The sequence below is a fragment of the Echiichthys vipera genome (genome assembly GCF_963691815.1).
Source record: "Echiichthys vipera genome assembly, chromosome: 13".
NCBI lineage: Eukaryota > Metazoa > Chordata > Actinopteri > Perciformes > Trachinidae > Echiichthys > Echiichthys vipera.
This window is the reverse complement of record NC_139838.1, coordinates 15,899,661-15,922,521: the sequence shown is the minus strand read 5'-3', so window position 1 is coordinate 15,922,521 and position 22,861 is coordinate 15,899,661. Positions and strand designations below refer to the sequence as shown.

Here is a 22,861-nt window from a genome sequence, read left to right as displayed (position 1 = left end):
GTGCATGGCAGTTGGTAGGTCCAGGAGCAGAACGTTTACTGACTTAACACAAACTTTACTCAACTAGGACTGAATCTACTCCATTTTCTCTGAGATTCTGTAGTAATTCTGAAGAATTTCACTAATAAAATGTTATGCAAATGAATGTCTGGGTAGCTGAGAAGAGTAGATAATTATGTAAAGTATTATTCAGGGTGCAAAAGAGTTGCTGAACTGTCTGAGCGTTGTTCTGAAAAGTCCTCCTGTCTGAGCCATGGTTAGTTGTGGATTTAAAAAAAAGAGTTCAGTAGGGCAACACAACTGTGCGAGTATCAAAATAATATGCCCAGTGTTTCCATTACAGAAGATTTTACAGGGACTCAGTTAATTATAGCTCTTCAACAACTCCTGTGTGTGTATCTTGCCCTTGCCCTGGCTAGGTGAGGGGAAAGTTTTGTCAAAGCTTGTAATGTCCCGTCCTTGTAGGTGTGTGTGCTTTCTAAATTCGGATCATTCCCTCCCACACTAGATCGATGTCATGTCATGTGCTTGCGACAGAGTGCCAACTAGAGCTAGGGTGAAGGGGTGAAAGGGTGGCCTCCACCTCCCAAAGTTACCTGAACTGAAATGGTCACAAGATTATAGTATATCTACGTACTATAGTGTATATATTATATGGGAGGAGTATATCCTTGAATCACATACGTATATATAGAAATTATTAAATGTAAACGCATCAGCGAGCTGTAAAGGTACATATAAAAGGTACACAAATAGTAGTGAAGCTTCAGAGTGGTTGCAGTGCATGCCATATACCTGCAACGTCCTGGAGTTGAGTCTAGCTCTGTGACCCGTTACTCTCTTTCTCCCAATTCTACACTGTCATCCGTCAAATAAAAGCAGTAAATCTTCCAAAGATTGAGAAAAAGCCTGAACATACGTCTTGCATGGATTCACACGTGCAGCCACTGTTTTCTTAGCAAATCCTAAAGGTACATAGAAAAAGTAAACCCTCCCCGAGGTCAACTCAAACATTGTAATACAAGCTGAACCAATGTATACGGTAGATTCTACTTAACTTTTTTGTGTTGACTGATCGTTAAAGTTGCATTCAAATTATGTGAAATCACGCAACACAAGCTCGCAATTCTGGTTGCGCAAGCTCGTGGTCATATTACATGTTTAACTGGGTCTTATTATATTAATCTCGTACGTCTGTCTGGCGCAACGACAGAGAAGCCAACCTGAGGAAACAAAGAGGAGTCTTGAGACTGACCAATGAACAAGAGTCTTGTCAAATCGCTACAGCTGCAAACAATTATGAACTCTCCTCAATCTGACAAGTGGGAGCTTTGAGACTAGGTGCTTATCTTCTTGTCTTGCATTGAGCGGAGGTCATCTCTTAAAAAGGAAAACAAAAAGCCCACTTTGACCCGGCCTGAGACATGACCCCAGGGGTGGAACAAAGCCAACCTGAGAATTTCTGATGTTTGAGCATGTGTGTGTTTAGGTCCCACATGGACTTCCTTTAACAGAAACAGTTTTAATTTCAAAAACCAAGAACAAAGACATCAAGGGGCTATTTTTTATCTTCACAAATAAAAACACCTTTAATGGAGTTAACCGTTAACATGTTGGAAGAGGATTGTGTCCGGCATGCAGCCCCCAGGGGGCAAAATACACAAACACACACACAAACTGTATGTACGGACAATACGTGGCAGACAACCTCAGGATATCACCATAGCTTGAATTTCCTGTCAAGCTCACTTGTGCTGCATTACACGTCCTGTTTGTCTTCACAACTTCCTGTGTGTGTGTGTGTGTGTGTAGCTCTCTCTGTGTGGATTATTTGAAGAAATTTCACATTTGACCCCTCCAATATTCAATTTTATATTTTCATGTCAGCAGATACCAGATAGCTGAATCCGCTGGATTCCAAGAGGAATAGTCACTTGCTGCCATATTTGTTACACCTATCTGGTTACATCTGTTGTGTAAACTTCTCCCTCTGAGTTAGAGGTTACTGTAGGACACGTGGGGCTTGTCACCTGATTTTTGTGTTTGGAGCACTTTCCCTCTTGACCCAGTTTAATTCTTTAAACTTGATAGGGAGGGTGAACGTGCTCACAATGTCACTGAGAGGCTATAAGGGGAAACTTTCCTTAACTTAAATAGATAAAAGGTTTCTAGAATTAGCTGTCGGTGATGAGATTATTAAAAGACACACAGCTGGAAGTCTGTCACTCCGTCTGTTGCTATCCACTTCCCTTTTTGCGTCGGTCTTATAACTGCAGTGCGTGTGACTGACGTTGCTTGGCTGTCTCAGCTGTGTTTGTGTGATCTGTGTTTCTTGTGTTTCTTCTTCTTTTTGTCCTCTTTGTCGTGAGTGTGCTCGTGGCGTCTCCGCTTGGATTTGCATTCACCGCTGCTGCTGCTGTCGCTCTCCGACTCCTTCCTTTCCCTCTTCCTCTTCTTCTTCATTTTCTTCTCCTGGAGCAAAAACACACAAGAAGAACATTTGGGTTTTGTGGGACAACAAAAAGGAACTTGAACAATGACCATCTAGAAACACGTAGGAAGCAGACAGCAGTTTCAATACCTTAAAACTCAATCACTGAACAATTATTTTTCATAATATCAGCACAAACCATACTGGATTCTTGAAAACGACAGTTAAGCTGACTGGTATGTCTCAGTGTAAGTAACCACGGACATGTATTGGCCCACAGAAACGTGTGGGTTGCTGCGTCAGATGACTTGTGTCAGAGAAAAAGAAAAAGGAAAGGTAGAAAAAAAAGGAAGTGATAGCCATGTGGGACATTAATTGTCACATATTGACCTTCTTTTTCTTCTTCTTCTTGTCTGAGTCTTGCTGTGGTGCGACAGTGGAGGTCTGCTGCTGTTGCTGCTGCTGTGGCTCTTCACCGTCCTCTTCAGGCAACAGAGCGTATTGCAACCCCGGAGCAGAGAAACAGTCCTTTGTGAAGTGACCTGAACAGAGTAGGGATTTAATACTGCTGCACACATTTAGAGTAATTCAAGCTCATTTCCCAGGAGTAAGATGTAGGAAACAAATGCATCTTCGTGTTCTGTTATGATATGACTAAAGTTTCATTCATGTGTGTTTGTCGTACCCTTGCAACCGCACTTTGAGCATGTTGTGTTGAGTACAGCCTCCAGTGTGATCCTGTTGCCTGTGTGATCTCTAAATAGCTTACGTCTCCTCGCATCCTGCCTGCAATCACACACAGGTGATGACAACACGCTACATAGGTGCAGTGACACACACACACATATTTAATAAAATAATACTGTAGGCACTTACTCTGCCATAACATTGTTTGGGTCCAAGTCCTGCCCAGTTCCCTGATTGACAGCTTTCATTGAGAAGGACAGTTTCACCTTGTCACCCCGCATCTGAGAGACGGGACAGACAGAGCTGCGGATCACGTCACTGACACAGCATGGTCATGGTAATGGTCAGTGTGTGTGTGTGTGTGTGTGTGTGTGTGTGTACGTACCTCTTTCCCAATTACTTTAATCCACACCTTTTCCCCCATATCGACAATCTCTGAGGCATTCTCAATCCGTGTGGCTGACATCTCACTCACGTGTACCAGGCCTGTATGTGCAAGGGAAACAGTGGAGCTATCAATCTTTAAAAAATCACAAAATGATGAGCAAAAATTGCTTTCGTATGATTTAGACATGCATATATATCTTGGTTTGGCTGATGATGAAATATAATATACATATAATGCATTCATTTAAAAATCAAAGATTTAGACATTTTGTTTTCTGACCAATATACAAAACACTGTTGTCAGAATAACTATTTATAATTAGTGCGTTTTCACATTACATCCATCCTGAACTCCCTTCACTGACTCTCAGTTTAAACCAGTTGTAACTTACATAAAATATATTTCAGGTTAATACTCTGTTTGTTGAGAGATTCGTTTTTTCAACATGATGGTTGAGATGGATGCAGGCGTTGATTTAGCACATTTCTGCCACTGCATGTTCCTGTGTTTTATATTTTCCAGGTTACTGTAATTTCACGATTTTCACCCATTGCAAGCCCTACAATATTTCCCAAATGAGGATTTCTTATTGTGTCCTATCTCTGCAACTTACTCCTCTGTATTTTGTTTTTTCCCCCTTCCTTTACAACTTCTTCTTATTGTGATTAATTTACCTCAATTTACAATTGGAACTTGTCACCCTCTGATCTTTGTAAATGTTTGCTATAAACATCTATTGAGATAAACCAAACAAACAAACAACTTTGCCAACCTTCCTTCTTGTATCCTGGTAGTCTGACAAAGGCTCCGTAGGTCTGCACTGAGACCACCTCTCCCTTCGCAATGCTGTGCATTGGCGGCAGACCATCGAGTCCAGAGGGCTCTTGTTCTGGGCCATCGCTGTCAGACATTGTCTCAGTGAAGTTGAACCACTGATCTAGAACATTGATTAAACATATTTTATAAGAGAATGTTATTATTTTTTTTTTTAAAGATTGACATCTACAGTTGTTTTTGTCCTTGGGTAGATCAATCCACAAGTAAAGTGGGTCAAGAGTTACAGAAAACACACGTGTGTCTACTTTAAATCTCTGCACAGGATACAATCCATAAAAACTTTTCATAAGAAAAGTCATGTATATTTGACAATATATAAATATATATATATATATATTTATTATCGGCTGATATTTGCGTTTTTTACGTGTTTTGGCATCGGCCGTTGCGGGCTGCTGCAATCGCAGATAGTTTTCCCCTGGCATTATTTACAGACTGGCGTTTTATTGAGGGTTTTATTAGGTTTTTATTATTTATCATTGTGTAATTTTTATAATGTAAATTGAGGGATCAAAAGTAGAATCGGCTCCAAATATCAGCTCAAGAAAATCGGCAGTCCGTATCGGTCATTGGCTAAGGCTGATGGAAAAAAAAATCGGCATCAGCATCGGCCTTAAAAATCCATATCGCTCGATCCCTAGTAATAATAGCTAATAATTAGAGGCTGAATAATTTTGTGAGGAATGGCATGAAATATGGTTTATAATTCAAGCAGCACGATAGGGGCACTGCACTTAATTATAATGTCATCATAAATGTATAACCTGTAATATTTAGAAATTGTTAAACAAAGAAAATGCAACACATTGCATAACATTACATGATTACAAATAGGTTAAATATTTGTATAATTATATTGGAACATAATTGAGTACTGTGGATATTGCGAATTGAATAGTTAAATTACGTTTTAAAACCACTTTTTGGAATGTAGCATTAAAAACACTTAATATTTACTCTTTTCCGCAGTATTTTCTTCTCTCACATAGGGACACAATATAGTTGAGTTGTATTAGATACAGAGAAACCTTAGATGCGATATAAACCGCTCTAACGTAACTTTACATCTGCTGTAACGAGCAGCTCGGGCTTAGTTGGTTAGTTGAGTGAGGCTAACGTTAGCTCGCTACATTAGCATTGTCATGTAGCTCGATAACCTGATAAACCCGAAAAACAAAAACATAAAAAGAAAATTGTTCCGTTGGCGAAGTTTAAATCCCAGTATGTAAATGCATAGACAGTGCACGATGTAGCGCAAATTCAGCTGAAAATGTTAAAAACAAATGTTACCTTTTTGTATTCGAGCTGGTTCAGTTTTACATCCGGGGCAAAGCAGTTTAAAAACAAAGCCCTGTGGACCAATCAGCGCAGTCGGGGCACGCTCCGACCAATCACACGCCTCAGAGCTAGCGGAAGTAGTTTTCTGCTCTTCCTCGTTGGTATCCCGTCGCTCGACGTCCCTCCAAGAAAGACGTCCATTCATTTTTTAACCATTTCTAGCTCTAAATTCAAGGCTTTTGCTGTTTTTTGTTGACTAACTCGGGATGATTGAACCCAAGAAGAGAGTGGCGGACATGGCGGTGGTTCCAGCCGCCGTGAAGAGACCCCGGATGGAGCTGGTGGCGGCGGCTCAGTCTCAGCAACTCGTGGCGATGGTACGAAAAGTAGCGTTAACGTGACTATAACCTAAGAAAAGTACTTAAAGGATGAATGAATTAATTCATTCATTTCGTTATATATCAAGCTTTATAACCGAAAGGGTGTAGGTTGGCCAAAGATTATATACCCTACCCATTTTACCTTAAAAACATACACTCATTAATGCAAAAGGATCCGATCACAGACAGTTGAAAATAATCCGTACATTTTTTTTAGTAGTTTTAACAGTGCACAGAACAAAATATTAAACTTAAGTTTCCATACTGTATCGAGGAACTATGACGTTCTTTCAAAGCCGACGAGAGTACAGCATATTTTAATATTTTCAGGACAATTATTCCAGATGTTGACCCCTCTGTCAGAAAGACAGTGATTCTTCTCAGGCTATAACTGGAGTCCTTAATTTTAAACAGATTCTGGATATCGTGAGGAAGAAGTTTATTTTTTTGCTCGGTAACATGGTTTGTATTGTAATGTAATCAACTAGGTCCCTGAATTTCAAAATATTCAAGCGACTAAACAATGGGTTGGTTGGCTCACGACAGGGTTTATTATTGATGATGCTTATGGCCTTTTTTGCAATAAAAAATATTATATTTATGTGTTCTGTATGTGTTTCCCCAAACCTCAATGCAATATGTCATAATTAATGAATGATATAAAGTGTTGAGAGAGGAAAGCTCAGGCTTTAGAGAGAATTGCAATTGATTTTAACATTTTGGATTTGACACAATTTATGTGTGAGTTCCAGCTTAATTTATCAACAATAGCTAAGTAATTTGGTTTCAGGTACACATTGAATTTCTGCATCATTTATTGTTAAGGTTCTGCTTAAAATCCTGGTCTTTTTTTCCAAATATAAAACATTTTGTTTTACTGAGCTGGAGTAATCATTTATTAAAGTCAAACTAGTCTTTGAATTTCTGTAGCCCCCTCTCTACCATGTCCAGCTGTTTGTTAGAGGCGATGAATACATATAGACTTTGTCAAGTGCTTTACATTCACCCAACATGTTCTTAAGTGCCCTAACTGGACTAAAATGGTCTTTGGGTGCATGTACGGGGCTTTGTTGCTAGAAAATACTGTTGGCTCAAATGCAGGAAATTCTGTTAAGTTATGTTGTGTTATTTGCTTAAATATTTATACTTAATGTCTATCATGATAGTTAACTGGTGGGATTTTTTGAAGATGATCCACATTACAAGGCTATGTAACACACTGATGATGTTGAAATTGTGTCTTCTTGTTTGTGTAGATAGTTACTCTTATTGTCACTGCACACAAGTACAACAAAACTTAGTTTGGAGTAAACCTGAGATGCCATATAAAACAAAGAAAACCACACACAATATAGAAAAACCGAGAACACACATATCTACAGTAAATATCAAAAGTTTAAAACATTTTAAAAAGTGTGTGTGTGTATGTATAGATAGATATAGATATATGCGGTATAAATGTACGTCAGAAAATACACCCAGTTGCAAGTTTATTAGCTACACTGAGTTTGTAATACATCCGAGACTCTTCAAGGATATAATGTTAATTTTTGTTGAAACTGTGCCGTCAATGTTTAGGCCAAAAGATTAAGAATCCTATGATGAATGATAGATATTCCTTTTTGTAATATAACTTGTCTTTGCTTTAATCTAGAACTATATTAAGACCTTTTCTGAATAACATCAGGCATATCTGCCATTTCTGTACTCTACTGTATTGGTACTTATTGGGTGCCACATATGCTGATATTTATTTACCTTGGATAAAATAATATTGGACTGTTAGGCTCTAATACTGAACTAATGTTTTCTTGTTATGGTTCTACATCATATATCTGTAATAAAAATTCACCCGGTCCTAACCCCAGAGACCGACAGCCACAATATTTTACTTTTATTGCGTCTCCCACAGGGTCCCCCACGGAGCTCCAGCCTGCAGGCTCCCATTATGCTGATGTCTGGCCACGAGGGCGAGGTCTACTGCTGCAAGTTTCACCCCAACGGAGCCACACTGGCCTCCTCTGGATTTGACAGGCTCATATGTAAGACATTTACAATTAAACTAGTGCAAATGCCACTTTACACATCCTTGTTAAGAAGTATTCACATTCCCAGGTATTGTGAATAACTTGTACGCTTTGTTTCTCTGCGGCAGTGATGTGGAATGTGTATGGAGATTGTGACAATTATGCCACTCTGAAGGGCCATAGTGGAGCAGTGATGGAGCTGCACTACAACACAGATGGCAGGTATGAACGATCGGTGAAAGGGTAAAACTTCATGGGTTTATCCGATAGACAAAAAAACAATAAGCTTTGTCAACAAAATTAACAACTTTAGTTGACATTTCGGTGAATAAAAAAGGAAAATGGACAGTTTGTACGTACGGATACAAAATCTGATGTTCAATCCTTGATCACAACTTCTGCATCTGTCTATGATCCGTTAAATATAGTAGAAGTCAAAACGTGTAAATTGTTATCAAGTTATTTGGTTGTTGAGCTTGTCAAAACATTGAATCCACGATGGATTACGAGTATATATGTAGGTGATATTCTGTCCTTTTTTTAAATATTATTATTAAATTATGATTTTTTTGGCAGTTATCAAGCCTTTTATTAAATTGGACGGACAGGAAATGGGTTGAGAGGGGGGGGGGCATGCAGCACAGGGGCCGCAGGTCGGAGTCTGCTGCCTCGAGCCTCTTTACATGGGGCGACTGCTCTAACCACTCAGCCATCCACATCTGTCATCATTGTTTTATATGCATGTAACAGTTAAAATACACGATCCTTGCATCTTTTTGAATGACAGTTGTTAGAATAAAATATGGTTACAGTAACTGGGGAAAAAAGTCTGTGACGTCACAAGTTATCCATCTTATTGGTCCAAACCAAACTACGAATGAAACATGAATTTTTATTCTAGTTGCTGTTATCAGTGTAGGGTCACACGCATTTCCCTTTTTCCCAATGATTGCTGGCTGAGATAATTGACATGGGACGTGTCAAACTCATGCTTTTTAATTCAGGAGTTAATCCATCAGAGTGATGAATAATGAGAGGGAGAGAGAGAGAGTTGATCTACTGCTGTGTTTTTCAGCCTGCTGTTTTCAGCGAGCACAGACAAGACTGTAGGTGTGTGGGACAGTGAAACAGGCGAGAGGATCAAGCGTCTGAAGGGACACACCTCCTTTGTTAACACCTGCTACCCGGCCCGCCGAGGGCCTCAGCTCGTCTGCACCGGCAGCGATGACGGGACAGTAAAGGTAGGATTTCCATCTGCAAACTGGTGTAAATATATTGGCCTGTGTAGATGTTGGATGATATGTAATAAGTATTTTTTATCCTATATCATTAGGTAATATTTTTGGGAGACTTAACCCCAACTCACCCACTCATCTAAATAATAGAGTATGTTTGTGATTATTAGGTTGTCATAAATGTATCACTTTAATTGTTTGTCTGATCAGGCTCCTGTTTACATTTCTATGCATGTTTGTCACTTTTGTAGCTGTGGGACATTCGTAAAAAAGGGGCGATCCACACTTTCCAGAACACCTACCAGGTGCTGGCTGCGACATTCAATGACACCAGTGATCAGATCCTGTCAGGAGGCATCGACAACGACATCAAGGTACTGGGCTCCAGCATATACAGAAAACCTGGGAGTTAGATCAGATCTGAGGATTCAATATATATTGTTGAGACTGGAAAAATTGGGATGGGAAGTTAAAAAAAATATCGTATTGTTGTCCATTGACAATAGTCATTTCCTTGGCCAAATCAGGTAATTCAGAGACTGTTGTTGCTGCTATTTCATTATCAAGCTCTCCTGGCAGATTAATATCATGGAAAGCCTTCTGTCAACTGTGAAGAAGTCATGGAAATTATGTTGATAGTAGAGTATATAGCGTGGCCTACATGGTGCAAGAAATTTTGTCACAGATTAGAAGAATGAAAGCAGCAGAAACAAAGGATTACTTGAAGAGTCCAGTCATTTAGGATGCACTGTATCACATTCAAAATTAGGCCATCACAAAGCTACAGACTAATATCTATATATGTATAGAGCGTGAGACGCTTTGCATGACAAAATAAGGTACTTAAATGCAGTATTTTGCTCAGTGTGCTGTGAAACCACATCCCTCAGGTGCAGCTAATTCCATAAAATGGTCAATGTACTGCTACATCCGCTTCACTCATTTTTTAAAAACGTGTTATGTCTCAATCTGTTACCTACAAACTCTGCTGAATCCTTCTGTGGGATTTTAGAGCTGAAGTGTTGTTATGAGCTGTAAGAACCTTTTTTCCCCTGGATTCCAACCACCATCATGACATCTGGTTCCACTCTTTTTGCTCGTCACATATATGTCCTGTTGTGTACAGCCCGTGAAGAGCTGTTCTTTTTGTGTTGGCAGGTGTGGGACTTGAGGCAGAACAAGCTTATCTACAATATGCACGGCCACGGTGACTCAGTCACTGGACTGAGCCTGAGCTCTGAGGGATCGTACCTTCTCTCAAACTCCATGGACAACACAGGTCAGATATATATGTGTGTGTGTGTATATTTCCAGAATAAAGGCCGTTACACACCAGAAGAACTGATGTTTTTGTCACAAGTTCTTTCACATGGAACGCAAAGGTCGATTTTTTTCGATTCAAGACCGCAAACTTGACAAACGCAGCACATACGAGATCTGATCCTTCTGTTCTTGCCTTTCACAATAAAAGCCCTGGACATATATGTCTACTAAGAATATTCTATTGAAAACATTTCGCATTCTTGTGACGCCACCAGTGTGTAAAGGCCTTAAAAAATGCTTTTTGACATCTCTTAACTCTCAGGTTCCTATGGCTGACTCCTTCATTTGGCTTTTGTCTGTGTCTCTGTTCATTCAGTGCGTATTTGGGATGTCCGACCATTTGCACCCAAGGAGAGATGTGTGAAGATTTTCCAGGGCAACATCCACAACTTTGAGAAGGTACCATAAATAACGCTCTGATCCAGTGTGTCATTTACCTTATTTTACAGCACATGATACCACAGAGGGTCAGATATAGTACATATTTGGAAACATACTTCTTTTTTACCATGAGTTTTCCACTGCGCCACCAGGTCACAATTATGTTCCAAGGTTGAGACTATTTCCCTAAAAAGGCATCGAACATCCTGACTTGCAGTAAACAGAACTTGGCACTTTTATCCTGTGAACTGATGCAGTCTGTAACTTTGTGCTCGTGTTGTCGACCACGGTTGCTCCTTTTATCCTCTCCTGCCATTACCATCACTCTCTGCCGACCTTTCTAACAAAGAAAAGTTCATCTTTCATCTCATTACTGTAACAACATCTCACACGTCGAATGCCTGTTTCCTGTCTCTAATGCGGTTTCTGACATCTGTTCCTGTTTTCCAGAACTTACTGAGGTGCTCCTGGTCTACTGACGGCAGTAAGATAGCCGCCGGCTCAGCTGACCGGTGAGAGGCAATGAAACACACACACACACACACACACCTCATTTACAAATTCTTGCACACAATAAGAAAAAAAATCTTTCTGTTGATCTAAATATTATTTTATATTTTAACTTTTATTGAGAGAAGAATCCTTGACTAGTGCCACATATGTGGTAGCATTCTAAGTAGAAGTGTGAAAAGAACAAATGTATATAAAAAAAAAGATACCTGCACACACATACCAACATATACAGTACGTATACTATATATACACATATTCATTATAACCTAAATTGTTGATTAAATATATGCTTCAAGATGAGATATAACATGCATTGAATCCAGCTAGTTTGTGTCCAGACCAAGCATCCACCTCCGGGTCTGAAAAATGAAGCCAATACGGGAAGTGCCCAAAACAGTTTCTTGAACGGCCACTTGAGACTGGCTCCAAGAGCCCCATGTTAAAATGCCCAACTTTACAGCAGAAATAAACACTTTTACGGCCTGGTACAAATAACCGTTTTGATTTAATATTTACATTATAAGTGAGGTCAATCTGTATAAAGAACTCTCCATCTTAAAGTGAAAGCTAGCTGTAATGATCCCTATACAATTTATCTCTTCTCTTAATTGACCAAAAACAGCATAACTTGATATAAAAACATGTATGTGTTGGAACAAAAACACGATTGGGCTGTGTCACATTAGAAGTCATTCTAGCTGTTAACTTGTCTGTGTTTGCAGGTTTGTGTACATCTGGGACACCACATCACGTAGAATCCTGTACAAGCTGCCGGGCCACGCCGGATCTGTCAACGAGGTGGCCTTTCACCCCGAGGAGCCTATAGGTGAGTCGAACTGCTGCCTTATGCCGCATTCAAAGAAAGAGGCGATAGAGGCAACTACATACGCGATTTCAAGGCGTTACTTGTGACGCGCTAGATAAGAAAATCGCTTGATATTCACCTCCAAATCCTCAGACATGCAGGTTGAAAATATTGAACTTTTCCGCCGAATCGCATGGCGCTGTGGTGCGTCTGCCAATCAGAGGGGCGGAAGGTGTGCGAGTGTTGTGATTCCCCTACCAGCATGTTTGCTACAATGGTGCAACCATGATCAAGCAGCGTGTTACTCGCTTTTTTGTGATTTCATCGCGTCTATCGCACCTGGTCTGAACGCGGCATTAGTCTACATGCTTTAGTTCATGTTAGAAGAATCAAATAGAGATATTTGAAGATTTGACGCCGGGTATCTGAAGGGAAGATTGTTTTAATATTCATGTGGTTTTTCCAGAATGCGGTCGCCACCCAACACTGTTATTTTCTGTGTTAGTTCACCTGAGGCTTAGTTAGAAAAACACGACCGACAATAAAAGTTTAATCTTCTCTCTGTTTGTTCCTCTTCACAGTGCTGTCTGGCTCCAGTGATAAAAGGCTCTACATGGGAGAAATTCAGTAGTGTGTGCGTGTGTGTATGTGCATGTGTATATGTGCGTGTGTGTGTATGTGCATGTGTGTCTGTGTGTGTGTGTGTGTGTCTAGGAGTCGGTAATTTCATGTGCTTCAACGTGTCATAGAACAACCTCAGGACGTGTTACCAGTCACAACCTCCACAGCGACTTTTTTTTAAAATTCTGATTTGTTTCTTTTTAATAAACTTGAGTATTCTGTAAAAAAGAGTTTGTGAGAGTCTTTTGTCATTATGGCACTTTCTTGTCTTATAAGTGAAAGTAGGCAAACTGTTGGAACAATATGGTCTGTTTATGCACAGATAAAACAAGGCATTTTGTATCATTCATCCACAACTACTTCCTCTTTTCCTCCACAACATTTATTACATCCGCCAAGGAGGTTACGTTTCCGGCTTGGTTTGTTTGTCAACAGGATTACAGAACACTTGCCCCATTTTCATGAAACTCAGAAGTGTGTATTACGGCCAAAGGAAGAACCCATTTCATTTTGAAGCCAATCAGAATTACGGGGCGGATCCACAAATTACTTTCCACTTTCGTTAACATTGCGGAATAAAGATGATGCATTGTTTCAGAATAATCGGGAAAACTGTTTCCTGTCTGGGTAAAATTCACACTGCTTTAACATTTGGAATTGAAGGTTTATAAAAAAGCTGAACAGTAAGATTTGAAAAAACTCAGCTTATGTATAAGAAGCCCTTCCCACTGATTTTAATTTGGGCAGGAAGTTAATGGTGTTATTCAGGCCCATCCTCATGGTCCATCTGGTCGGAGATGCAGGGTGCTGAAGGAAATGTAGGTGAAAAAGTTCTGGGTTTCATTGATTCTATGCATCAATCTCTCTGTGTATGTATGGTCAGTTTAATTATCACAATATAAGGTGCCGTGTGATTGTAGCTATTCATGTTTTGTGTTTCTCCGGTCTAATTGCACAATGAACATGGTTTACTAAGCTTATTCAGGCTTTGATTATGTGTCACTTCAGCCATTGGAAAGAAATATGTTAAAAGTTTGATCTGCGTGGGAAACAGATCTGTTCAAACTGAATAAAATTAGATAAATACAAAACACAACATACTACGAATAGAGTTGTGCAGTGAGTGAGTAAGGTCCATTATGGAAAAAAATAAGCCGCAGACATAAGAATTGTTAATCCTTAAATACATGGTTGACATCATTCTGCTTCATATTTAAGGACTTTTCCTAAAAAGCACAATTTGGAAAACCTAAAATTGACATGATTATATTTTTTCATTGTCCTGTAAATATACTTGTCGCATCGGTGTTCCTTTTTGTCAATTTGATCATTTTAATAATTGAATCATTATTATAATAATAATTATAATTATTAGCTATTTTACAATTAAAATATATAGAAATGTTTGAAACTGTTTGTTTTTCCTGAAGTCAAATTGAACCTGGTAATAATACATGTCACTGTCCTTGATAAAGGAAATTACTTTGATTCCAAATATTATAAATAACACAAAATAATAATGTTACTTTTAAACACACAAACAAACATCCCTCGATCAAATTTTAGATGAATCAATATATATATTTTTTTATCATATTTCCAAAGTCACGTTATAGGTACTCTGGATGTATAATAAGCTGGTGTTTGGGGTGCTGTGTTTAATTAAAGTGATGTAAGGCAGTCAGCAAATACACATAGAATACCTGACATTAAAACTTGAGTAACAACTTTGATTATGAGCATTTTCTGGATGTTTAATAAACGGTGTGAGTAAAATTCAGGGTTGAATCTGAGAGATATGTGAATGTAAGATAAATGAGTAAACTAGAAATAAACGTGTACTGGATTGCCTTTTTTTTTTATCACAGCTTCATTCAGCTAATATGACTTTTCTTCCGCCCTCACTGTCGCACTTACAGCGCTACCATGCAAGTGCGTCTGTCTGAGATTAAACAAGGCTGTTAATTGTGTTTCTTCCGCTCTGAATAACCGCAGGCTGATACAAGGCAGCAGGGCCGCGGGACAGTGACTCTCCCTCTCTCTCTCTCTCTCTCTCTCCTCTTTCTCTGTTTCCACACTCGGATGGTGGTGGGAGGCGATTACAGACAATTATTCTCGGCTGTCTGAGCCTCCTCCTCCTCCACCACGAGCCCCCGTTTCTTTTGTGCTGTTTCCGAGCATGCACGCGGGTCTGCAGGATCCATGCAGCTCCTCCTCGAGGGGGTCGCGTTAACTGAGCCCCCACCCCCTCGTCTCTCTCTCTCTCTCTCTCTCTCTCTCTCTCCCTCTCTCTCTCCCTCTTCCCCTCTCTCCCCCCGGCTCCTCCTGCGCCCGCCCCGGCACCGATTGTTGACAAAAGACGCTGTGAGACGGAGCGAAGGAGCCCGGTGCTGGTGAGTAGATCTGCCCGTTAACTTCACTTATTCCCCTGAACCATGTTACGGGGGGAGAAGGTCGGGACGGCGGGGGTAAAGGGGGACACTAGGACTCTTCCCGTTCCTTGAAAACAGTGAGTCACAACGGGCTGCTTTGTGTCCGGAGCGGGCTGCATGTCGCCAAACGTTGGTTAGCCGTAGTAACACTGCGTGGTCGGTCCCCTCCTCCCCACCGTCCCCCCGTGTGATCCGGTATCATATGATGCTCTTTTTTTTGTCTGTAGCCCGGGGCAGATCATGACAGCTTTCCGTCTCTCTTTGTGTCTTTGTGTGTCCCCCCTCTCTCTCTCCGGGAAGGTGTGGCCGAGGTGATTCGGTTGTCGGTGGTGGTCGGACCGCAGCAGGCCGGTGTGAAGTGGACGCCCACCCTCCCTCCTCCTCCTCTCCTCTTCTCACCGCGATTGGTAGAGTATTTACCGACAAAACCAGCGGGCAAGATGGGTCACTCGCTGTGAGTGGAAGGGCCGGACCAGCGTTACGGGAGGCGGCGGCGGCCTTGGCCAGGTCTATTCAGCCGGGAATGGTGTGAGCTGAGACGGCCAGGCACTCTGGATCTGACCGGGGACCCGTCATTCCCCCGGAGCCTCCGCGGCCCGAAGCCGCGTCCCGAGACCTCCAAGATGGGAAAGTGCGACGGAAGATGCACGCTGCTCGTGATATGTTCACTGCAGTTGGTGAGTGAGTGTGTGTGTATACGCTATTTTTGTTTGTGTGTGTGTGTGTGTGTGTGTGTGTGTGTCCTCTCCCTCGCCATGATGATATAATTAGAGCAGCGTGCCTTAGACACACGCATATTATAATCATTTTTTACCCAGCCTCTCTGTACAGTCACACTTAGAAAAAAGAAGCTTTGAGCTGCAGCTGCTTGGATGCCATGCCACATTACAGGCGAGAGAGAGAGTGTGTGTGTGTGTCTTTGAAGCAGAGGGCGCAGGGCAGGGGGTGTGCTTTTTGGTGTCAGGGAGGCCTGTATGTTCTGAAGAGACACAGAGGGGTGATAGCCCCATTCTGGCAAAACCATGTGAATGTTAAGCACAAGAAGGACAAGGAGGCCCTGTCCACCATCTGGTCTCCATTTTGGGGTTAAAGTTAGCTGTTCCACGTGCCTACAAATAGCTTGAGTATCCCTCTAAAATGTAATAAGTGTGTAATATGAGACAGTATCAGCTATTCCTGTAGTGAGAATGATGCCGGTGAGGGCTAGTTATCCAGGCTATTGTTTGCAGGGCTGATGAGTTGTTATGATTGTGTGGCAGGGGGATTCAGCCCCATAGATTCTCATTAGTTTGGGGGATTTTTTTTTGGGGGGGGGGTGTGCTCCTCTTCTACAGTCACTGGACTGGCTGGTGCTCAAGGCAGTTACCATGGAAACAACTGCGGCAGACCTGTGCATGTGTGTGTCTGTGTCACCGTCTGCGCGGGTACATATTCTGTTTGTGTGTGTGTGTGTGTGTGAAACCTCAGTCCCTCGTGTGTGTGTGTTGTAATTGCGTATTCCTTGGTTGTGTGTTTTTTGCATGCATGTGTCTTTTCCTCATATGGTCCCCCCTCCTGTCCCGTCCCCTAGGTGGCAGCCCTTCAGAGGCAGGTGTTTGATTTTCTGGGCTTCCAATGGGCTCCCATCCTGGCCAACTTCCTGCACATCATGGCCGTCATCCTGGGCATGTTTGGCACCGTGCAGTTTCGCTTCAGATACCTTATCTTTGTGAGTATATACCTTACCTGCTGATGATGCTTTTAATTGATAAAGCGTGTGTAGTGTGCAGATACTCTCGCTGAGAGACTGATCTCTGTGTGTCTTCTGTCTGGCAGTATGCAGTGTGGCTGGTCCTCTGGGTGGGCTGGAACTCCTTCATTATCTGTTTCTACCTGGAGGTTGGAAACCTGTCTCAGGTAAGTTCTGTGTGTCTTGTGCTTGTGTGTGACGCTCTTAACAACTTGGATATTCGCTCTATTTCATCTGTCTTTAGTTAGATAATGGCTTAGTTGAGATATATCTTTATAATCAGTTCATTGTTTGACTGGCTAGTTCTTGAACTTCTTTCTGTTTGTGCCTTGTGAAATTCTTGGATCTACATTTTGTTACCAGTTTACCACAAGAGTGATTATTTCTTCTTTAATAATCTCATTCAAATACTTTATGCGAAATGATCTTGTACTTAATTAGAAAAAACCCAAATCCTTGAAAGAATTAACCCTAATTTTGTGCTTCAGAAATATATTTTTTTCTGTTTTCTTATCCGTTTAACCATCTTGCATTGTATACCGGCTATTTATCTAGTGACCTCTTAGTGGGGGGCCGACCCCACGTTGGAAACCGCTGATTTAAATCATGCGAAAATTTCAAATATTCTCTGGTTTCAGCTTTTCAAATCTGAGGATTTTCTGCTTTTTTCTCTGTTTTATATGAGTGAAATTAAGGCTTTGGGAAATTGTGATTGACATTTTTCACAATTTTCTGACATTTTAGAGACTAATCGTTTAATCAAACACATAAACGACAGTGTTACGTCTGGGAATAATCGTCAGCTGTCGTGTGTATGTGTGTGTGTTCAGGACAGGGACTTTCTCATGACGTTCAACACATCCCTTCATCGTTCGTGGTGGATGGAGCATGGTCCCGGTTGCCTGGTAACGCCCGTGCTAGACTCTCGCATGGCCCCTCACGACCACCATGTCATCACTGTTGCTGGGTGTCTCCTTGACTACCAGTACATAGAGGTGTTGAGTTCGGCCATTCAGATCCTATTGGCTGTACGTATCTCACACACACACACACACACACACACACACACACACACACACACACACACACACACACACACACACACACACACAAATGATCATACACTGTTTCTTTTACACTCACAAACTACTAAAGTGAAACGAGTTATTTTGCTTTTTACTTTGCTGACCTTCAACATCCAGACACTGTTAAGTCAGCAGTGACTCAGCTCGTACAACAACAATCACCTAATTTCTGACAATCTCTCCTCTAACAGCTCTTTGGCTTCGTATACGCCTGCTACGTGAGCAAAGTCTTCCAGGATGACGAGGACAGCTGTGAGTGCTTTTGTCTTCTCTTAAAAGCTTGTTGATCTTCTTCCAGTGCCTTGTTCAGTCGATCAGGTTTACTCGTGTAATACTGTCAACTCGAGAGTGCTTTTGTGTTAGCGATCCACGGCTACGGATGCAGGGGGCTGGTCGCTCATTGTTTTTATGCCTGAGTCATGGCGAGCAATGACACCGCAGAGGATTCCCTCTGGGCGGTCTCAGCGCTTTATCTGTGGGGAGAATTATGTCTACAGAAAGATTCCCACTGTCAACAGTGTCCGTCTGTCAGCTGGCTGGTGTTTGTCTGTGGGCTTGGGTGTGCCATCTGTGTGACTCGATGGTTCTTCTCGTCCGGTGGCTCTCCCACTTTCCCCTGTGGTTTCACTCTCATTCAACAGGGGAAATTAAGACCCTCGGTTGGAATATAACATCATACGCTTGATCTCCTGTAACAGGAAGTGCCAAGCTGTGTATGTGATGTCTCAACAGCACGCTATGTCATAATTATATGTATGTTATAACATAGCGGGGGTGATGAAATAACAATGACATGCAGTATACGGGTTTCACTGTATACTCTAGTATGAAAATACATTTGCCTACGGTATTGGGAAAATATTTTATTTATTTTCAAAAGCGAGACTTTTTACATATATTTTCATTTTTAAAAAATGGTCTTAAGTGTCATTTAAAAGGGCACTCGGAGAGCGCAGACTTCCGCCAAGGAATGCCCCATCTCATAATGTTCATGTAATGTACATTTTACCAGCTGGGAGCTCTTTTCCCACACCACACGAACACAGCACCAATGCTCTATCTCAGTGTTAAGGAAACTGAAAAAATAATGAATGTATTAAATAAACTAATAACAGTCAATATTTGAAGAAAGAATTTCAACAATACAGTATCACAGGAGTAGTTGTATCAAAACTTCAGATCTTGCATCTGGAGAAAACAGATCCCTAACGTGCGGTCTCCTGTATTTCTCCGCTGATGCAGACACTCAGAGACTATTCTGTTTTCCAGCTGGCATCGCATAAGTTTGTTCCTCTGAATCGATTGAGAAAGATCAGAACAATGTATCAGTGACATAGAAGCTGTGAGAACGTTGATGTGTCGGTGCGTCTCTGCAGATTCTGATGTCACAGTGGGTTTACATTGTTATAAAGGCATGAAAGCATTATGATACCTTAATAGATTCTCATGTCAAAATACTGCCTGATCTTGAAATACGACTCTTGGATAAAAAAACAAATAAAAATACAGATTTAAGGGAAAGTGAAATGATGTCATCCCTTCTCTTTCTCTCTCCTTCTGAAGTTGATTTCATCGGTGGCTTTGACTCGTACGGCTACCAGCCTCCTCAGAAGTCCTCCCATCTGCAACTGCAGCCTCTTTACACGTGAGTTACAAACCTCTACTTTAATCTCTGTCTTTTTGATCTTATTGTTAAACATTTGTCTCTCAAGGGGTACTCCAGTGATTCTTAAAAGTTTGGGGCTCATAAAAATAAAAAATGAATGGAGGAGAAGTTGAGATCCTACATTTCCCAGAATGCAGCTCAACAGCATCTTTATTCAGCTTCCTAAATGCCCACTTCTTTAACCCCCCACACCTACGGTTTGTAATGCATGACTCTCTACCCAAGCTGAGATAAACCTGATGCCATTATCAGGGTTTTTGTTTTTTTTGGAGCTCCTCCATGAGCCGCAGAAGATCTTACACAACTGTTTTCCCCACGACAAGTAGATCAAACTTCATGTGTTTAATCAATGGAGTGCCCCTTTCATGCAATTCTATCAAAGTACAGTATATCGTAACATTGATGTCTGACGGTGTGAATTCCCTTGCTCTCATCCTCTCTCCAGGGCTGGTTAAGTTTTGGCAGCGCCCCCCTTCAGGCCGGACCCTGTCGGTGTCACTGTGGACGAAAGCGGCGGTTGCCTCGATTACACTCACTGTGTCACAGTTTACCAGAGGAATGGACTTACCCCACCCAGAGGGAGAGACGTCTGTGCGTGTGTGCATGTGTGTTTGTGTCTGAGAAAGAGAATTACAGCCCTGAATAGAATGTACAGAGCTCAGGGAAGAACCAGCATGAACGGTGGTGCAATGAGATGCAGCAGCAGGAGGAGGAGAAGAGCTGGGGACACCTCTGTCAAATCACCGAAGACACACTTCACTAAACTGCCAGCTCTCAACACTCCCACAAGTGTGTGTACGTGTGTACGTGTGTGCGTGTGTGTGTGTGTGTGACTGTGTAACTCCACAGGACTATTTGGTGCTTTGTGGTTGCACCCTGGACTTTTACCACTTGGTGTCCCTGTGAATAGTGTGTGTATATGTGTGTGTGGGTGTGTGTGTGTGTGTATGTGGGTGGGGTCACATAATAAAAAGAGGCACGGCTCGTACCTGTTGTCGTTTTAGAATGTGGTGATGTCGAACTAGAGCAGTCTTACGATTTCCATTCCCAAAGCCATCGTTCCCTCCTCCCATGCTGTAAGAACCACTGTTGACATTCTGCTGAATAGTAAAACTGGTGGAGCGTAGAGGACGGTCACCTTAAAGGATCAGGTCGGCAATATTTTATGGAATTTTATTATTGACCAAAACCAACAAATGAATTTTTCTGTTTCTCAAATTTTCCAACTGCCCCAAAAAAAGAAATGAAAAAGACTCACGGAGATATAATTTAAATCTTTTTTTAAGGGCTAAGTTTCCTGGGCACAGCAGTAAATATTGCATTTGCAGGGAACGATTTTCAGATGAAGTTAGGCAGAGTCAGGCGCTGCCAAGATGGCGACGGCTGGAGCCACCGCCAGTGAGCTTCACAGATGGCTCTTTAGAAACCCATAGGTGACGTCACATGTTCTTTACGATCAATGGTATTTAGCAGGACACTTTGTCGGATCATCTAAAAAAAAGAAATACCGTGCCCAGCTTCATCAGAACGAGGAAAAAAACACGACCAAGGATCTATTCATTGTTGGTTTTGGTCTTTTCATTCGTTGACAATGACAAACATATAGAATATCACCAAGACTTATCCTTTAAAGTTCTGGGTTACTGCAAAAAAATCACATCAAATGTCCATTGCCAGGATGTTTTTTTCCCCAGGAAAATAAAGCTTCAGTCTACGTACATGTAATGCTGTTGATTAGGGATGCAGATGGCTTTGGGATCAGGCATTAGTGTGTCTATGGGAGGGGGGAGGTGGGGGGGTCCTGTGCATGTAAATAACCAGCCAATGATTGATCGATTGTTGGTTCCATTTAGAAAAAAGGAGGGTTGCATTAGGGGGTGGGTATAGGGCTTTGGGATGGGTACACATAGACGTTTTTCTTCATACCTGTTTGTCTTGTTCTCTCCTTTTGGATATCCTCACGCTGCCCTCTTCTAACACCATCTGCAGCTAATTATCATCTTTCTCAATAACTACATTCACCTCTGCAGCTCACTGTGGCGATGAAGGAGACCTGCAGTGCCATGATCAGTAGTTTTTGTAGATTTAATTAGAAACATGCAGAGGGAAGAAGGGACACAGGTATGAGGTGAAGACCGTACTGGGAAAAGTTTGAAATAAAAAATACACTTTCTACGTTAAATATGACTTCTGTTGTCGTCTGTAGACACATTTGCCTCACTGAGCGCGACTGAGGGTTTTATAAAATGCTGTCATTCATTGCTATCTGGATTGTGAGGCACAGAATTCAGTTTTTGCCAGATTCGTTTTGGAAGATAATACAGAAAACATGCTCTGGTGAGCTGATACACTGAGGATTTGATTTGTCAAAATAATGTGGTGTAGGGCATTTTATAGAAAACAGCCAAACATTACAAAAAATAAAATGTAGGCCCTATGCAGGCAGTGCGTAGATTGAACTCACTGTGACCTTTTCATTAAAGTTAATTTGAAAAAGCAACAAAAAACACTGTGGCACTCAAAGTGACTGTCTACTTATTTATCATGATTATAACAAGGAGCAATCATTACATAAAACTGTTATAGGGTATTCATATGTGACTCTGGGTTAACTCTGTAATAACTGAAGATTAAATAGCTATGACTTGTTTAAGCATCTTTTCCTGCCAGCAAAGAAAAAAGTCACAAAGACCCCATCACATTGCAACATTAAAACTGAACAACACAGAAAAAAACAACCTATAAAAGACAATTGGTGCTTGTGGAATTGGGATGACAGATTTGTGACCTATTATTTTAAACATTGCAATTGTGTTTGAGGTGCATTCTGTTTCAACTTTATACATTGTAATATATGACTGACTTTATAGGTAGGCACTTCAGGATATTTAATTCTGTATAAGTGAACGCAAAAGCATGTTCAGCAGCCTCATCTCAAAAAAGTCCATATGATAGGTAACAATAGATTTCCTTACTGCCATAATCTAGGTGCATTACGTCACCCCCCCCCCACACCGGGCTGGGGCACCCTCAACTCTGCAGT

At 41.3% G+C, this 22,861-nt stretch overlaps 3 protein-coding genes across 4 annotated transcripts; 2 read left to right on the top strand and 1 right to left on the bottom strand.

Moving 5' to 3' along the window:
- Window positions 1-1,561: 1,561 nt before the first annotated feature.
- zcchc17 (zinc finger, CCHC domain containing 17) lies at window positions 1,562-5,689 on the bottom strand. The gene is made up of 7 exons (XM_083925958.1): window positions 5,634-5,689; window positions 4,279-4,443; window positions 3,504-3,604; window positions 3,308-3,399; window positions 3,117-3,217; window positions 2,822-2,973; window positions 1,562-2,472 (listed from the first exon to the last, which is right to left on the bottom strand). The coding sequence occupies exons 2-7, from the start codon at window positions 4,415-4,417 to the stop codon at window positions 2,305-2,307; spliced, it is 753 nt and encodes a 250-aa protein (XP_083782084.1). The 5' UTR covers window positions 4,418-4,443; window positions 5,634-5,689; the 3' UTR covers window positions 1,562-2,304.
- A 103-nt stretch (window positions 5,690-5,792) lies between these two features.
- Window positions 5,793-13,120, top strand: snrnp40 (small nuclear ribonucleoprotein 40 (U5)). Its single transcript, XM_083925533.1, has 10 exons — window positions 5,793-5,998; window positions 7,914-8,043; window positions 8,157-8,250; window positions 9,104-9,269; window positions 9,515-9,637; window positions 10,422-10,542; window positions 10,903-10,985; window positions 11,418-11,479; window positions 12,203-12,306; window positions 12,867-13,120. Exons 1-10 carry the CDS (start codon window positions 5,888-5,890, stop codon window positions 12,914-12,916), a joined length of 1,044 nt encoding a protein of 347 aa, XP_083781659.1. The 5' UTR covers window positions 5,793-5,887; the 3' UTR covers window positions 12,917-13,120.
- A 2,122-nt stretch (window positions 13,121-15,242) lies between these two features.
- Window positions 15,243-21,589, top strand: nkain1 (sodium/potassium transporting ATPase interacting 1; the record flags this gene model as incomplete). Of its 2 annotated transcripts, XM_083926106.1 has the most annotated exons (8): window positions 15,243-15,299; window positions 15,639-16,015; window positions 16,909-17,046; window positions 17,154-17,234; window positions 17,898-18,095; window positions 18,344-18,404; window positions 19,716-19,797; window positions 20,264-21,589. In XM_083926106.1, exons 2-8 carry the CDS (start codon window positions 15,962-15,964, stop codon window positions 20,271-20,273), a joined length of 624 nt encoding a protein of 207 aa, XP_083782232.1. In that variant the 5' UTR covers window positions 15,243-15,299; window positions 15,639-15,961. The 2 variants fall into 2 exon arrangements, with proteins under 2 accessions (XP_083782232.1, XP_083782233.1); XM_083926107.1 differs by lacking the exon at window positions 20,264-21,589 and having other exon boundaries at window positions 19,716-19,801.
- Between the last annotated feature and the right edge of the window lie 1,272 nt (window positions 21,590-22,861).